Consider the following 18,696-nt stretch of genomic DNA (forward strand, 5'->3'; position numbering starts at 1 on the left):
AAAAACAACACAACTCCCTAAGATTGCAAGTTGTAGAGAAGATGCCTATCTGCATTAGTAAAGGCAATTTCTTGACCCAGCAACTCTTTATACCACTAAAATCACAAATCCAGTGCAGATATCTATCCCTTCAAGCTTCTCTTGAAGTAGGGCAAAATTCCAGAGAAGGGGAGGGAAGGAAAACACACAAATGAGAAACTAACGCTTTTTCTGAAAAAAATTTTTTAAGTATTCAGAGATTCATATCCTTAATTTATCTCCAGATCATTGTAAAGGAGTTATTCGCTTTTGTTTTTATAAAGGGCACTTTATAATAAGTCCTTTGGTTTCATAGGTATCTGTGGACCCAGAGTTCTGCTAATTACAAAAGATGAGCTCCATTATCCAAAATAAAAGTAGGTGTTACAGCAATTAGTCCACTACAGACCTAACTCTGCCAGCCTTGGGTGTAATTCCATGTTTGTATATAATTGCAGAGTCTATAGTTGCATACACCAAAGAAGAGGCAACATTTATTTTTGGAATTTTCTTTTTATTCTACTAGGGTCTCAACAGTGAACCCCAATCTCTTTTCTACCTTTCTTCTTTACTTTGTCCTTAACAATGTTTTGATTCGTGACCTTCCTGCTCCATGTTTAACCCACATTATTTTTTTCACAGGCTTAAAAATATCACACAATATTAGGTAGTGAGAGAAATTAGAACATCGTTGTCAGTCTTCAGCCAATAGCATACTGCCCTGAGTGTAGTCATGCCCCCTTTGCGATGGCAGAATGAGTACATTCAGCAGAACCCTGAGCAGCATTGTTTACTTGTCCAAACGCAAAGGTACCTCTCTTTAAGCAAATGATATTGTAGAATTTACTAAGTATATTAGAACCAAAGACAATTCATTCAGTCCAATCCTTCATCTTACCATGATCTCTGAAAGATGAAGCAACTTGCTCATTTTTAATGGCAGAGCCAGGATTAGCATCCAAGTCTCTTAATTCCACTGTACCACATTTGGCCGTTGTGATTTTGTTTATTTTTCAAAATAAGCAAACAGATACAGTGAGTCATAGGATCACAGATTTATAGCCAGAAGCTACTTTAGAGGCCCTCAAGTCCAACCCTTTCATCAATTGTTTGATGAACTCTTCCTGACCCCATTGGGGGTTTTCTTGGCAAAGATAACTGGAGTGATTTGCCATTTCCTTCTCCAGTTCATTTTATAGATGAGGAAACAGAGGCTAGCATACTGTCTGAGGTCAGATTTGAACCCAAGAAGATGAGTCTTACTGACTCCAGGTCTGACACTCTAACCACTGTACCACCTAGCTGCCTCTCATTTTACAGGAGAAACTGAGGCCTCTCAGAACTTGCTGCTCTCTAGTTTCCTGTGAAACTAGAGTTAATTAAAACTGAGCTATTTTTGAGAACAAACAAGCCCTGATTTGGAGACAATAAGTTCCTGGAGACCACGTCAGAGTTGTCTGTCCTTGCATGTAAGTTCCTGGAGCGCATGGACGGTTTCACTTTTGCCTTTGTATCCCCAAACCTCAAGACAGTACCTGGCATATGAAGTTGTTTTCTTTTTCAGTCACATGTGACTCTGTAATCCTATTTAGGATTCTTTTGGCAAAGATAGTGGAATAGTTTGCCATTTCCTTCTGGAGCTCATTCTACAGATGTGCAAATTGAATCAACAGAGTTAAGTGCCCCAAGTCATACCAGGTCACACAATTAGTAAATGTCTGAGGTCATATTTGAACTCAGGTCCTCCTGGCTCTGCCCACTGGGCCACCTCACTGCCTGGCGCATAGTAGATGCTTAATCAATGCATGTTGATTAAAGTGGCCTCATATTTTACTCCTAGGAACAATGTGATAATCGAGGGTTGCATTCCTGGTGAAGGTGTGTCTTCAGAAACTTTGTGATTATGTTGGTTCAGTTACAATCACCCTCTCTACCAACACAGATCTCAACCCTTCCACAGTTTAGCAGGCAGTTTTATGAGTTGCTTAACAAAAAAAAAAAAAAATAGTACTTGGGAGACTGCTTTCCAGTGATTGACCTCATATTGCCTAGTGGTCTGGTCCTCAAACAACAGCCACATAAGTAGTTCTTCAGGCTGGCATTTGACATAAAGTACACCTCGTTTTTAGTTTGGTCTGGTCTGCTATAGCCTACACCGATCTGGCAGAACTTTTAAGAACTCCTAGTCACCTCCATCTCCTGATGAGGAAACACCATCAAACTTTGCTAGAGACACCAAGGACATAGCATCAAAGAAGAAAAAAAGGCAGGCCTATAGTCTCTTATACTTCACAAAAGCAGAAGTACAGCTATGAAGCTCAACAACCATTTAAAAAGTATGATTATGTACTGAGACTACTAAAAATGGACATAACTATAATATATACATACGCACATCTATATATCAGATAAACAATGCCAATATACTATATACCATTTATCAAATAAAATTCTACTGCACCATTAATCTGACCTAAAATCAATACGCTAACTGTAAAATCAAACATTGAGCTGACAATTTCATTTGTCATAGTTATGCACTTTCTTGGTTCCTTTTTGTTGTTGTTTTTGAGTAGGGCAGATTTTCTTAAAAGCTATCCAAGGAATTTTGAGCTGTTGGCTTTTTTTTCACTGTAGCTAGCAAGGGGATAACTGAAGCTGGTATTGGGGAATAGGACAACACTGTCCCCTAAGAGAATAGCACTACATATCCCACATGGGTGGGAGATAATTTAGCTTGAAGACAAACTAAGTCTGTATTACAGGTATATCTTTTTAAATATGGTAAATACACTCCAGAAAATGCATTTGTAAAATGAATTTTTAGAAGTGGAATTATAGTCCATTAAGCTTCCCTTTTTAGAAATGGAAGCTTAAACCTCTACATTTCCCTTTGGGTGACCCTCAATTGGAAAATAGTATTTATGTAACTTTTGGCTATACAGTGTCACCAGAAGAATATTGTTTAAAAAGATGGGTTTTCATTGTAGGAAGAGAGCTGAAGGTCACTGAAAGTATTTCCTACACCCTTCTTTTCATTTCTGGACCTAATCCAGGGTCCCTCTTCAGTATCTGTCCAAGATACATGCACTGATGAATCAGGTCTATGGGTGACATGAGTAGGCTGCTGTATATTACCAACCATGAGTTGGGACTCTTTTCTGACCTCTGGACTTGCACCTTGCATTACCTATCTGTGAGTGGCATGAGCAGGCTACAGTATATTACCATCTGTGAGTTGGCTCTCTCTTCTGACCTCTGGACTTGTACCTCACATTACCTATTCAACATTTTGAGCTTGAAGTCCCATAGACATCACAAACTCAAAATGTCCCAAACTCAACTTAATAACTTTCCCTCAAAATTCTTCACTACTTCTAACCTATCTTTGAAGGTACCACCATCCTCCTAGGTACCTACTATTAGTCTACATGTCACCCTTGACCCCTCACTCTCTCTCACCCCTCCCACCACCACAATTCAATCTCTTGCCAACACCCTTCAATTTTGCCTTTGTAACATTTCTCCCATATACTCCCTTCTCATCTCTGACACTGCCACCACCCTGGTGCAGGATCTCATCACTTCATGCCTGTTGCAATAGCCTGCTGGTTGGTCTCTGCCACATTTCTCCACACTAGAATTCATCCTCCTCTGAAATATCAGAGTGATCTTCCTAAAAAACAAGTCTCACGTTGTCACCACTCTACTCAATAAACTCCAATGGCTCCCTATCATTTCTAGGATCAAATATAAAATCCTCTCTTTGGCTTTAAAAGCCCTTTATAACCTGCCCCTCCTTCCAGTATTCTTACACCTTATAGTTTCCCCTCCCTCTTATATTCATTGATTCAATGACATTGGCTGCCTTGCTGTTCTTTACACAAGATAATCCATCTCCAGACTCTGAGCATTTTTATTAACTGTCCCCCATGCCTTGTATGTTTTCCCTCCTCATTTTCACCCTCCTGGCTTAAATCCTGCCTTCTACAAGAAGCCTTTCCTGATCCCCCTTAACTCTGGTGACTTTCCTTTTCTGATTATTTCCAATTTATCTTATATATGGCTTGTTCACACATAGTTGTTCGCATTTTGTCTCCCCCATTAGTCTGTGATCCCCTTAAGAGACTGTCTCCTTTTTTTACTTTTCTTTGTTTCCTAGTGCTTAGCACAGTTCCTGACAGGTAGCAGATGCTTAAAAAATGTTTACTGATTGACTAAGAGAAACAGTAAAAAAAGATGCTATCAGTGAGGAGATAAAGAAGAAAGTGGGCTGGTTAGGTGGCAAGACAAAGGTTTAACACAGTTGACTGACAGTCTGTCCATGCCACTGGTATCCATGCAAAGTCCTGAGAGCTAGAGGAAGGTCCTTGGTATACTGGGTAGATTGCCTGTGGAAGGATTTCAGGAAGACATGCATAAAAGACAGGATGAAAGGTCATGAATGGACTCTGCAATTTGCATTGCTAGAGAGTACCAACATCAATGAAATCACAGATCTGATGAAATATCACAAGTACAGGGGTGGGGGTGGATCCTACATTTTACATAATCTAAGATGACTCTCCTTTTAAAGCAAATTTTGTAAACCTGGATTTTTATGTATTAGAATTATTTAAAGTTCAACAACAAGGTTGTACTATGTATGACAATCCAGATTTTACAAACTAATAAATGCGATGGTGATTATTAGTTTTATAAAAGCTTTTACTACAGTATAGCTTTAAGAAGCAAAGTGTTTTAAAAATGTTTAAAATTTAATTTGATAAGAAAAATGTGATTTACACAGATTTTAGGAACCTATCTGTTGCATCAGATATATTCTTACCTTTATGTGTTGGGGTCAGGATTACAATAACCTCAACAGGGCAAGATTTGTATCTTCTAGGATTTTGTACCCCCACAACATCTATGACTGCATCATCAGTGACTTAGATTTGCATACAATTAAAGCTTTGTGAGTCTGCGTTGACTTCTATGAGCCTCAGTTTCCTCACCTGACGGCTATTTAATTACTTGGCCCTTGGGGTACCTTCCAGCTTGAGAACCATAAGTATCACAGATGGCAAACAATTCTTAAAGGATACCAGGAACTCAGTGAAGCAGATAATAATAGGACAGAGAGAAAAAGAGTGAGGCACCAATGATTATATAGCTGCCCTGGAATTTTCTGCTAATAAGGGGTTTGGTTGCTTATATGTGAGATGGGAAACTGGCATAGTGGAGGATGCCTCCAACAGCACAGCCACAGGTAAAGGGGAGCAGCCGAGCAGCAATTCTTTGCTACTGGTTACAGAGGAAGCAAGCTTCCTGGGGATTGTTGCTTACTTCTTCATATGCATGATTCCGGCTTGGTCTTTCTGCTGGAAAGGATAAGTCTAGAAAATCAACAAGATAGTTGTATCCTGAAGGCAAAGTGTTGAAATCCTCATCTGTCTCGATCATCTATGGAAAAGAGAGAACAGTAAGAAGAAAATCAAACCATTAACCACTAGGTTATTAACATCTTAGAAATCAAACTCCCAGAAGAGAAAGTAGCCTGTGAGGCTGGCAAGGTTGGATGGGAAATTGACAATAAGGTAGGTTTTTTTTAAAACACTTCTCACTAAATCGATAGCTGAAAAAGTTTATTTTTATGAATTAGGAATATTGCTTCTTCACCGTGATGACAAAAAATATATAGGAAGTATCTACAAGTTGCAGGGGATTACCTTAAGTCTTGTCAATAAGGAAGTACTTTATTTTCACTCCAAGTTTGTAGGCTTGGAGAACAGACAAGATGGTAGATGCTAGTGAATGGAATATAACTGCTGCACAGGGGCCAGTATTTAAATGTAAAGATAACGGGTTCTCTCTTTGCCTTCCTCAACTTCAGATGGCAAGGGGATATTATGTTAAAAAGTTCCTTCAAATTTTGAGAGATGTGATTTAATTTTAATGGTAGGGAGTAGGGGGGTGTAAGATCTTCTCCTCCCATCAATAGGCCCCACGTGGAGCCCATCAACGGAAGTTTGCTTACAGGAAGGCTTACACACCTTTTGTTAATTTCTAATTAGGCTCTGTGCCTATTAGATGAAAGAGTATATATTCTCAGAGGTGAGTTTTTTGCTTTGGGGGTTCGCTTATGAGAAAGATGTTGTGATTCCCTGGTCGAGACTCTGAGTGGCCCTATGTTCAGGACCCCCCCTACTCCTCAGAGTTAAAGTCTCTTTTGATTAAGTGGTGGATATAAAGCTTTGATTCAGGCAGTAGAACCCTGTCTGTCGGTCTTTATTTCTCTTCTTTTTATTTCCTGTCTGTATTTTATGTGATTAAAAGGATTGTTGACCCCTGAAACAGCTATGTTTCCTTAGTAAAGCAGATAAAAGAACCTGCACTGGCAGCCATTCTGGGTATGCCAGGGTGGTTGCTGTTACAGTGACCTGGACTGAAGTGGGAAATCAGAGACTGTTAGGTTTGAGAATGAATGACATTCAGATAGCAAATGACACTGGTACCGAAGGGCAAAACCCTAATAGAGAAGAGGAGGACTCTGAGTGAGGATGGAGAAAGAAGAAGAAAGGCCAGTGAACAGATGCTGATGGAATGATTGAAGAAGGAGATGTAAGCCAGGTGTGGTGGTACATGCCTGGAATCCCTGCTACTGGGGTGGCTGAGGCTGGCGAATTGCTTGAATTTTGGAGTTCTGAGCTTCAGTGGGCTAAGTTAATTGATTATCTACATTAGGTCCAGCATGTGGTAAACCCCTGGGAGTGAGAGGGAAAAGGAGGTCATCAGGATGCCTTTTGAAGGGTTGACTGGCCCAGGCCAGAAAAGAAACAGGTCAGAGCTCTTGTGCCAATCAGTAGTGGTATTAGGCCCATGTGAGGCTGCTGAACTTCTAGCCTGAGTGAGATGTCACCAAAAAAACAAAACAAGAAAACACAGAAAAGAGAAGCAAGAAAGAAGAGTGTCACAGATACTAAGACCCATGAGGGCACTAAAGAGAAGGGGTAGTCAAGAGGTGTAAGAACAGCATAGCAACAAGTGCTGAAAAGGGCTTTGGATAATTTGGAAAGGTCATTTTCAGTATAGTAGTGTTGCATGGAAGGAATTCTGCAGTGAGGAAAATTGCCTTTTAAAATCATTCTCCCCTTCCACCCTCCCCCCCCTTTTTTTTTAAACCACACTTATGATTTCACAGGTATAGAGAGTTCTAGCATAAGGAACTTCCCTATCAGTGTCCATCAATACCTTTTGTCAACTTAGAATCTTAACAAAAGAGTTACCTGCGTCACTGAGAGGTTATTTGCCCAGGGTCATACAGAAAGTATATTCCAAAGGCAGTGCTTGAACCTTGGACTTCCTGGTTCCATAGCTAGTTGTCTCTCATTAAATTTAAAAATATCCTTAGGTGAATCAAGAAAAACTGATACAACCCAAGCATGACAATAAACTGATGAGCCGTGCATATTGACTATATTGACCTACAAATTTAATATTGGTAAGACTCTTATCTGTAAACCTGGGCCACTCCTATGGATCCCTGCAAAAAGTTCCTATGACATATCAACTCCTCTTCATACTTTATTTTACTTCTGAATAAATGCAGTGGTCTAGAGGAGAGCCGGTGCTCATCTGGCTTTATGGAGCTCTGTTCCAATTTTCAAATTCTATGAGTCTATAATTGGGACAAAGTGACATGCATGCATACATGTCTGTCCTGTAAGGCAGAGGAGAGCCTAGGAGGAAGAAAGCCTGATCTAGGAAAGTCAGGGGAAAGGGTGGGGGGAGGAGGCTATTCCAGAAAAGAGACAACTCTAGGAGAAAGGACAGAGCTAGACAGACTAGCTGAGCAAGGGAAAGAAGAAAGGGAAAAAAAAGCAGGTGAGAGAGAGAAACCAAGGAAAACTACTACGAGTGGCAAAATAGCATCATGGGGGAGGGGCAGTATTTAATATCAAAACTTCCAGCTGCTTATAATCATAAAATCTCAAAGCTGAAAGGGACCTTTGAGGTCACCAAGTCCTAAACAGATGAGAACAAATTGTCATGGGCTGGGGTGGGGTTGGAGTAGAAATTTAAAAGAGTCATTAGAATCACGTTATGCTGCTTTGAGGATTTTCTCCTTAGTTTTGCTCTATTTGGCATTATTTTCCCAAGCTAATTATATTTAAAAGTAAATTAACCATTTTTAAAGAATGTCCTGGGGCAGACCTGTTCCTGCTACAAGGGAAGCTGGGGCTGGGAGATGCTTGATTTCTGGGAGTTCTGAGCTTCAGTAGAGCTAAAGTTTGAGATGTGTGTACTATGCCTGGCACCAACAGAGTGCATAGATTGGTCTGTGTCTAAGGTGGTAGTGGTATCACTGGGCTGCCTAAGGAGAGGTAAACCAGGCCAGGTCAAACCTGTAGCAGTGGGGCTGGGCCTGTGAATGGCTACTGTACTTCCAGCCTGAGTGTGACAGAGATCCCTAGTCTTTAAATTTTTTTTTAAAAGTCTTTATATATGAGAGATTGCAAAACCTTGGCTTTCTTAGCTTTCTGTTTTCCAAAAGCCAAGGTTTCCCCAGTGGGTAAACTGTTAGCCTTGCTATGTCCGGTTACAAAAGATGTGTCATCACTTCATGGCAGTGACTAGAGCTAAAAGGACTAGTCTACAAGAGCAGACCATAGAGTGGTCTTTTTAGGACACACCATATAGCCCTATCTCCATGTGGATATATATACATGGATATGGATATGGATGTATATATATATATTTCTGTCTCCAAAGAGAGATGCAACTCTAAACAGTATGAAGTTTACAGTGTTCAAGCTCAACCAACATCAAGTGCCTATTGTGTCTCTGAGCACAGTGCTAGGCACTGAGGGAGAGGCAAGGTTTAGATATGAAGCAGTCGTTTTTCCATATAGCTGACAGTCCTATAAGTACAGTGATGCCTGTAGAGAGCTATAAAATCCAATAACACCCAATGGGGTGGGGGCAGGGAATGAGGGCAAAGGTACAAAACAAAGAGCTACGTGAGGTCTGAGAGGAGAGAGATCATTGCCAAGGGAAGAGAGATCAGGCAGAGCTTGAAGGAGGAAGTGATATTTCAGTTGGACTTTAAGGGAGGAACAGAAATTCACCAGTCATAGAGGAAGCTGTCCCGGGCATAAGGAGCTGGGTGAGCAAAGGTAAAATGCAGGCTGCATACAAGAAATGCCTAGTGAAAAACAAATTAGGGTGTTTTAAGCTCAAGTTAACAAATGGAGCACAAGAAAAGTTAATGTGAAACAGCAAGAAGATAAATGTTAGCATTCTCTATTACCATACCCTGATCACAAGGTTGTAATTCTTAAATCCAGCCCAAGTGAAGTACTCTTTTATCCAGGATGAGTGAAGAAATATTGCATCTTCTATAGCATCATTCAGTGTTTGCAAGTATGGTTCAAAGTCCCAAGAATCTTTATAAATCTTAGTCCCCGCTGGAGGGTTTATGATGCTCTTGCTGGGAGAGAAGAGAGGAGAGGGAAGAGTGGCAGGGGTTTGGGGGTAGGGAGACATAGGTGAGAGGGAGAGGACAGGACAAGAGAGAAGAGGAAGTAACAAAAAGGTAAATTTAATGGTTTCATATCAGAATTTATTTGGCCCATTTCAGTGATAGCAAAAAATTACTATGTTACTAGATGATTTGTATATAGTCTAGTCACTTCAGACTCAATCAAGACCAAAAAGGTTCAGATGAGATTGCTAGAACAGCTCTTCCTCCACATCTCCTATACTCACAAGATGGTATTTTCCTTATTTAAATTACTTCCTATTCATTCAATAGTGTCTCAGGTCTTTGCCAAGAAAACCCCAAATGCAGTCATGAAGAATCAGACACAACTGAAACAACTGAACAACAGTTATTAGGAAGTTTTTCCTGTCTTCTGACCTAAACAGGCTATTTTGCAACTTCTGCATATTGCTCCTGGTCTGGCCAAACAGAGCAAGTCTAATCCGTTCCCCAGGTAATAGCCCCTCAAATACTTGCCTTCCCATCCTCTGTCAGTCTTCTTTTCTCCTGGCCCAGTTCTTTCTAACGATCCTCATATGTCATGCCTTTCACCATCCTGGTTGCCCTTCTCTGGACATTCTCCAGCTTATCAATATCTCTAAACCGTGGTGCCCAGAATGGAACACAATCTTCTAGATGAGGTCTAACAAGTTCAGACTACAGTGAGATAGTCACTTTCCTATCCCTACAAGTTATGGCTCTCCTAAAGCAGCCTAAGAATCCATTAACATTTTTGATTGCTACATCACACCCCTGATTCATATTGAGCTTACAATCCACTAAAACCCCCAAAACCTTTTGAAAACAACTGCTTTCTATCCATGCTTCCCCAAAACTTATACTTTTAACACTCAAATGTAAGATTTCACATCGATCGCCAGTAAATTTCATTGTGACCAGATCACCTAGACTAGTGGTGTCAGACTTTCATAGAAACATCCCTCCTGATACATATTGATTTAGCAAACCACAAATTAATTTTGTCTATTTTGTACTGTATTATTATTTATTTTGTTATAGATATATATTGATTTAGAAAACCACAAATTAATTTTATCTATTTTGTACTGTATTTTTATTTATTATGTTATTCATTTTCCAATTATATTTTAATATGTTTCCAAAGGTACTTAGGAGTGTTTGAAGTCAGAGGACTGGAAGTTTGACACACTTGCTCTAGTCTGTCAAAATTCTTTTGGCTCCTGTGTTATTACTATGTTACTATCCCTCCTGGCTTTGCATCATCTGCAAATCTGGTGAACATACCCGTCTATGCTTTTCTCCCAAGTCATTGATAAAAATGGTAAAAAGCTCAAGTAAAAGCTGACAAGCCTTTACAGAGAAAATTACATCAGAGAGACCATTTTTTTAAACATATAGGAATGGTCATAATAAAGGTCTAATGGGCCTAGTAAAACAGATTAATTATCTTATGCTTTCTTAAATTAAGGTCAGACAAACTGAGCTAGAACAAAATAATAAATTCATACATCCCCTAAGGAAACAAACCTAGAGGTAAACTAAGGTCACAGATTAAACAATGAGTTTGTAAAATCCTACACTTACAAAAACTAAAAGGCTACATTTTAAAGAAGTCACATGCTACTTGAGAGGAAAAGATTTATTTACATGTCACCAAGACTCTGGTCATGGAAATTTTTCCACAAATAAAATCTTTGGGAAGAGTGGGGGTGGGGTGGTAAAAATGCTATATTCCTTTCTTCCTCTCATTTGGTTTCTTATCTTAAGAATGTCAAAAGTCTTCCCTTAATATTATTATTCCATGAGTCAGATTTTTTTTAGCCAAGTGAGATTAATATTCATAAGAAACAGGCTTCAGGAGTCAGCCAGATATCCAGGAGAAATGGCATAATAAAGTATAGTTAAGGAAAAATGAAAGATTCCTTATCACGCATGTTTAATGCTCACCTCCCTCTGAGTAGACAATTTAGAATTGACTGTGAACACAGAGCATTTTATGGAGACACCTATACCTGACTTAATATGTCAGACATTTCTACAAAAAGAACAGTAAGCATGAATGAATTCTAAAGGCTAAGAGCCTAATTCTGGTTTGGATTTTTTAAAAATGCACATATTACCAAAGCCTTGGAGGAATGCTTTGCAGATAATTTTATTTTATAAAAATGTGTCTGTCTGTGTGTTGAAGGTACATACATTTCTCATTTTGTTGTTAGTAGCCTAATAGTAGCATGAAAAGCTAGAAGAGAATCATGCTGGAAATATGAACAGGATTATAATATTGAGGCAGCTGGTGGTACAGTAGATAGAACACTGGGCCTCGAGTCAGGAAAACCTGATTGTAAATCTGGTCTAAAATATTAGTTGTGTGATCCTGGGCAAGTCACTTGACCTCTGCTTGCCTCAGTTTCTTCATCTGTAAAATGGAGATAGTGATAGCCCCTACTCCCCAGGGTTGTTGTGAGGACAAAATGAGACGATAATTGTAAAGAGTTTAGCAGAGTGCTTGACACACGATAAGTAAATGTTATGAATATTATTCTTAAATATATTATTCTATCATATATAGCATGCCACACATATAATTTTATAATATATTATTATAAATGTAAGCTTTTATTATTTCCAGCCTGGTTTCTATTGAGCTAAGGGATATTTAATCAATCATGTTATGTGAAGCACTTCATACGTTGCAAAGCACTATGCATATGCCAGCTATCATTATTGTTATGTAGCAGGTGCTGGAATCTTTGCTTCTCTCTTACTTTGATGGGCTTGCCTTGAGAAAATGGTATTGGTCTGAAGGAATGCATGCTTGAGGATGCAAGATAGTAGGATAATATTTTCATTGACATAGAAACCTGATCGTGTGTACTAGAAAAAAAGCCCACATTTGGAATTACTGAACCTGGGTTTGAATCCCAGCTTCTTCTACTTACTAGCTGTGTAGCTTTAACCAAGTCACCTAACCTCAAATGGTATCAGTTTCCTTATCTGTAAAGTTAGGGGGTTGGATTAAATAGTCACTCCGTACCTAATGGCATCCTATGATCAATTAATGAGAAAAAGTACATCTCTTCCAATGTCTGTCTCTGAGATTCCTTGAGACCTTTTAACTTAATCCAAAAGATGTCTTGGCCATAAAAATTCTTTGAGGCCAGGCACTGTTTTTCATTTTGTCTTTCCAGCAGCCAGTACAGCATCTTTCATGCAGTAATCACATTATACATGCTTATTAGGTGGTTTGGACCATGTGTCAAATATGACAATGTCAGACCTAGCACAGTACCAGGCAATTAATAAATATTTGTCACATGAATGAATGAATCATGGCATAGAAGAAAAAGCGGACCTTAAGGTAGATTACTTGGGCTCAAAGTCTGGCTCTCTTTGTTACTAGCTGTGTGACTTAGGTAAAGTCAGTAAGTCTCTCTGTTTTCCTTTATCATCATCTATAAGATGTAGATAACATTTGTACTGATTCACAAGTTTGTTGGGAAGGCCAAATAAAACTCTAATCCATTGTTGTTCTGTCATCTTTCAGTCATATCCAGCTATTCATGTCCCCATTTGGGATTTTCTTGGTAAAGGCACTGAAATAAATGGCTTGCCATTTCCTTCTCCAGTCCATTTTACAGATGAGAAAACTGAAGCAAGTAGGGTTAAGTGCCTTGCCCAGGGTCACACAGCTAGCATGAGTCTGAGGCCACATTTGAACTCAGGAAGATGAGTCTTCCTGATTCCCACCCAGTGCTCTATCTACTGTGCTCAATATTAATTTCTACCACTATTACTGTTATGATGATTATCATAGGCATTGCGAAAGTGATTGTTACTAATCCGACAATGTCACAGTAGATGAGCTATGACCCAGTGCTAGTGGCAGTAATGGGTTTCCCCCTTCCTGCCCCACCCCCATTAGTACTTTAAATCTTACCTGTCTGTAGGATCCTTCAACATTCTCCCCAGGTCTAATACAGCACCAGGCTGAGGGGTCCATGTAGAAACATTAGAGATTTTTTTTATGAGGTTGTTGAGTTCATTTGGGTCATTTTTGGTATTCGTTTCCTTAATGTACCTGTAAATGAGTAACACACTCTCTGAGTAAAGGAATTAATATCGTGACTTACACTGGTAGGTTAGTATTATCACAGAAAAAAAAATTGTTTTGCTTCTTTCAAGAAATCTTTTTTCCTTTGATGAGTAAAGGTAAAAGGTATCTTTGGGCTAATGTCTCTAAGCAGGGAAGACTCCTGATAATTTCATTAGCCGTGGTTGTACTAAACTTCTATTGTTTATTGTAATCACATGGTCATAAGATCATATATTGAGAGCTAGAAGAAACCTAAAAGGAAGAATAATTTAGTCCAACCCCTTTACTGATGATGAAAATAAGCCTTAGAGAGGATAAGTGACTCTCCCAAGGCCACATAGCTAGTGATTAAGAGAACAAGGATTTGAATCTAGGACAGAGAATCTCAGAATTGGAAGGGACCACAGAGGCTGTAAGTCTAACCTACACCTAAACTTGCTCAAAATCATACAGACAGTGGCAAAAAACCAGGCCCTCTGACTATAAATCCATGGCTCTTTCCATTAAACCATGCTGCCATCATCAGCATAGAGATGGTAATTAAATCAACGGAAGCTGATGAGATCACCTAGTGAAGTAATATAGAAAGAGAACAGAAGGCGGCCCTGGACAAAGCCCCATAGGACACCCAGGGTTAGAGGGTGTGACCTGCAGTAGGATACAGCAAAGGAGACTGAGAAGGAATGGTCTGATAGGTAGGAGGAAAACAAGGAGAGAGTGGTATTCTGAAAACCTAGAGAGAAGAGAATTTCCAGAAGAGAGTGACCAACAGTGTCTAAGGCTACAGAAAGATGAGGGAGGATGAGAACTGAGAAGAGGCCTTTGGCAATCCTAATTATTAGTAACCTTGGACAGAGCAGTCTTGGTAGAATGACAGGGTTGGAAGCCAGATGTAAGGGATAAAGAAGGAGTGAGAAGAGAGGATAAGATTTAAGGTGGAAGGAAGTTTGTTACCTATGGAAAAGGCATTCCAGAGGGCCCAGTAGAAGGGGTGGATGATAAATGGTTTGGACTTTGGGGTCGGAGGTAGAGGAGAATGGGAATAAGGAATTCCGTGGTGAGGGACAAAGGAGGGAGTTTGGATGATGACCTATAGGGGTTCAGAATCACTGACAGATGTAGTATATGACTAGGTGTGAAAACGTTTACCAATGAGAGGAATGTGACAAGCTTTCCTAGAGGAGACCAGAGTTCAGACAGGAGATGTCAAGGTAGGAGATGGAAGTTGAATCTATATAAGAGGACATGGAAGTCCCACTCCCTACCAAATTTCCTCTTCCTCTTCCCTCAAGACACAGGCACAGCAGGAGATGGAAAGTTTGAAGTCAACAGGGAGTTTATTCTTCATCAAACCAGAGGCTCTGCTCATAGAGGAAGGGAGATCTGACTGGCAACAGCATGTTGTCTTTGTGCTGGCACAGATAGAATGCCCCTAGCAGCCTTCCCTCAGGGAGCATGTGCAACAGGAAGTGGAAGGCCTGGTCAGAGAAAGGTCTTGTTTCTCTTCTTCCCTAAGGCTGGAGATCAGACAGGTGCATCACTTCTGCACACTGGACCCACAAAAGAGAGGAAATAGCTTTGTGCTATTAGCACACACAACTTGAGTGGAAGACAGATTCAAGAGGAGAAAAGAGAATTGGGAGCCATGGTTGACAAGACCATTCAATGAGGGGAGGAGGATGTTTAAAACAACCGGGGTCCCTCTGGGGTTACCAGTGTCATCACTCTTGGCAGGCAGATGGGTCTGTGACAGCCTGACTGGAGTAAGAGCCTGAGTAATCATGTAATCTTCCCACTTTGTCTATATCTTTTCCTCTCCTCTCTCCTCTTATACATTTGGATGAGGCTAAAAATGTGTTTTTTAAATCTAGCCTATTTTCTATCTTATATTGTTGAAAGTAGATTGTGAGCCCCAAAATCAATTTGTTCCCATTGTCTATGTCCATATCCTTACTTGAGATCAGAGTAGGTGTGTGTGGGAAAGAGAGAAATGACCTTGAGGAATTTTATACTTCATAGACTATTCTGGGACACTGTAGTTATGGCTAAAAGGTGTTCCCCAGGGCTATTGAACTACAGTTTGTTTTTAGAAATGATTCTGTAAATTCCTCCAGCAGAAAATAAAACTTGAACTTGAGGCTCCCTTAGAAGAATGAGCTAATTGGAGCTATGAGGCGTGGTCTGTGAGAATTTTGACTTTGCCACGTAGATGTCCCACATAACACATTCAGTAACACCACACCCAAGAAAATATTTCCTTTAGAGAGTCACTTCAGATTCTTCAAAAATGAGAAAAACAACTCAGGGGAGTGATCCAGGAAATGCCAGTCTAGTGCAGAAAGATCATTAGACTCAGAATCAAATAAACTGGATTTGATTTTAATCCTGTTCCTTATTTGTGTGACTTTGAGCAAGTCATTTTATTCTCTGGGTACCATCTAGACTGGGCATTTCCCAGATGACTCCCCAAGTTATTTTTCTCATTTTTGAAGAATCTGAAGTGGCTTTCTAGTAGAGGAATAGATGACAACTAAGGTTTTTGTGGCTCCGCATGCTAAGTTCTCTTGATGTAGTAAATTGTTGTCAAGCCTAGCAGTAGCCTCCCTGTCTGCCAAGGGTAGTTTTTATTATTATGCAATTTTCTCAGGTCACTCCTTAAGCAAGTTCTTTATATTAATCATGTTCTTCATGGTTTCTGTGGCATTTAGGGCCATAGGATCAAAAAATGCAGAGCGGAAAGGGACCTTAGAGGTCATCTAGCCTAACTCACTTGTTTTACAGATGAAGAACCTGACAGCCTGAGAAGTAGCAAATGAAAAAGCCAACATGAAACGAGATTTTCTGTGCTATAATTTCAATATCCTTCCCAAAATGCCGTGTTCTTTCACTTTGAGTCACTCATTACCTATTAGTTCAAGACTTCATAGTAAATGGCATTAAATGTAATGCTGAGGCATACTTGTCTGATGGGTGGGACTCCACAAAATATCCGGCAAAAGGACAATAAATTCTGGGTTGTAGGTCCTTCACCTGCTGGGCCTTGTAGTTCAGGAGTTTCTTCCTCTCCGTCTTAATGAACTGGGCCTTCCACTCCTCTGAAATGAAAGAATTTTAATAATTCTTTTCCATACTGTAAGAATAATAATTCTAATAGCTGATTTAAGCTTTAAATCATTTCAGAAGGTCAAAATAGATGAATGGCAGAAGTGAAATAAGAAGCAAGACTGCCATCATCCATTGAATAATCGTTAACAAAGAATCCTTGAAAATTTTGCTCCTCACCCTGTCACCAGGGATAAGTGATCTCTCACTCCTCAAATCAGTTATATCTACTTCTCTGTTTCATAAGACTTCAGAGATGGAAGGGACCTCTGAACCATATAATTCTAGAATAATGATTTAAAGCTGAGAGGGAATTTAGAGGCCATATAACTAACTCCTTTATTTCATAGATGAAGAAACAGACCTACAAATGGGAAATGACTTGTTAGTGGTAGTATCAGTTAGACCTAGGTTTCGAATCCAGGTACTCAGATCCAAATTCAGGTCCCTTCCCGCTATATCACACTGTCTCAAGTCATCTAGTATGGATCCTTATGTTTCATTTTCCATAAAATAACTAGCTCCAAATTCTCTTTTGTCTGTTTTCTTCCTCTTTTTCCCTGTCCACTAGACTGTAAGCCCTTGAAGGCACCCAGTGTGTCCTCTACCATCCTTCTATGCCATACTGACCAGCTTCCTTTTTCGTTTTTAATTTTGGAGGAGAGATGTGATTTAATTGGTACATGGAGCCAATAATGAGGAAACTCCTTCTACTAATAAAGATTGGCACCTATTCTGCCTGAAATTTATAGTCTTAGAGGATCGCCTGGGGGCACGAGGGGATTACAAAGCCAATACCGTATTTCACCGCACAATCTGCAGATTTTACGCCAATTTTTTTTTTTGTAGAAAAGTGGGGTGAAGCTTTTTAAAAAATAGTGCCGGTATTACTTAAAAATCATTACTAAACTGTCTTTGGTGCAAGATTAGGATGCACAGAATACCCATAAATATACTTTAAAACTGAATAGTACAAATCGACACATCATTTCTTCATGATAATTTAGCGAACATTTTTCCAGTCTGAAAAAGAGTTGACACATTAGTTGTTCATAATTTGTGCATTATAGTCGAAAAATTACACTTGAGAAAATGTTCTGCAGTGTTGTGAAGTACAGACTTAGAAAATTTAATCTTCTGTGTCTGAAGATTCCACGTTGCTGTGATTGGTTTCATAATCCGACGCTGCAGCGACTTCTTCGTCGCTCTGCCACAGCGTCTCTTCAAATCCATCTAGGGCGATCGAAATTCCCATCTTTTTGAAGCTTTGGACGACTGTTTCATGTGGTATACGATCCCAACTCTTAATTACCCCCATGCATATCAGTTCCAAGGAAGGGTGCTTAATATTTCCAGCTGGCTAGAAACAGCACAAGTGGTCTTTACCTGGTTTGTTTACACATAGACAATGCACAAGTGCTGAGAATTCTAAACTTGAGGCTGGCTCTCAATGCATGAGAGATAAACGCATATCCATATGCCACTGGTGAATACATTGCTGCTCTGTTTACCTTTGAAGCGGCATGACAAACAGAATTATACCATGCAACGATTAGGATGAAAGGTTATAAACCAACTTCTGGACTAAAAAAAAAAAAAACCCAGGTACAATTACAGTGCAGTAAAATACAGTAAGTGTTAGAGGCAGACCTTGAACATAGATCTTCCTAGATACAAGGTCAGCATCCTATCAACTACATCATATTGCCTCCCAAATTGCTTATAGTGGATGAGTAATAAACAAACATCTAATTGAATTGAAATCCCAGGTATCTCTGGGTGAGTATGTATTTTCAGATGGCAGAGTACTACACAACTCTTTGATTTTCACTGTTCACGTCCTGTCCTAGATGGCATGCTTAATTCTGATGAACACCATAACACCTGCATTCTCATTTCATAACTGAAGTAGAAGCTTCTTGGTGGCATTATGTGCACACCTACATATATAATACCCCCCAGGGCCATTGATGTGTGT

At 39.6% G+C, this 18,696-nt stretch overlaps 1 protein-coding gene across 1 annotated transcript in view; it reads right to left on the reverse strand.

The window, feature by feature from the left end:
- The window catches only part of LOC118853762 (cytidine monophosphate-N-acetylneuraminic acid hydroxylase), a 98,659-nt gene that overhangs the window by 12,742 nt on the left and 67,221 nt on the right, over positions 1–18,696 (reverse strand). The window contains exons 10-13 of the mRNA XM_036763966.1: positions 16,576–16,711; positions 13,461–13,601; positions 9,316–9,490; positions 5,347–5,463 (exon numbers count right to left, since the gene is read on the reverse strand). Coding sequence (XP_036619861.1) covers positions 5,347–5,463; positions 9,316–9,490; positions 13,461–13,601; positions 16,576–16,711 — 569 coding nt within the window. The remainder of the gene's footprint in view (positions 1–5,346; positions 5,464–9,315; positions 9,491–13,460; positions 13,602–16,575; positions 16,712–18,696) is intronic.

This window comes from Trichosurus vulpecula, chromosome 1 (genome assembly GCF_011100635.1).
Source record: "Trichosurus vulpecula isolate mTriVul1 chromosome 1, mTriVul1.pri, whole genome shotgun sequence".
NCBI classification, from domain to species: Eukaryota; Metazoa; Chordata; class Mammalia; order Diprotodontia; family Phalangeridae; genus Trichosurus; species Trichosurus vulpecula.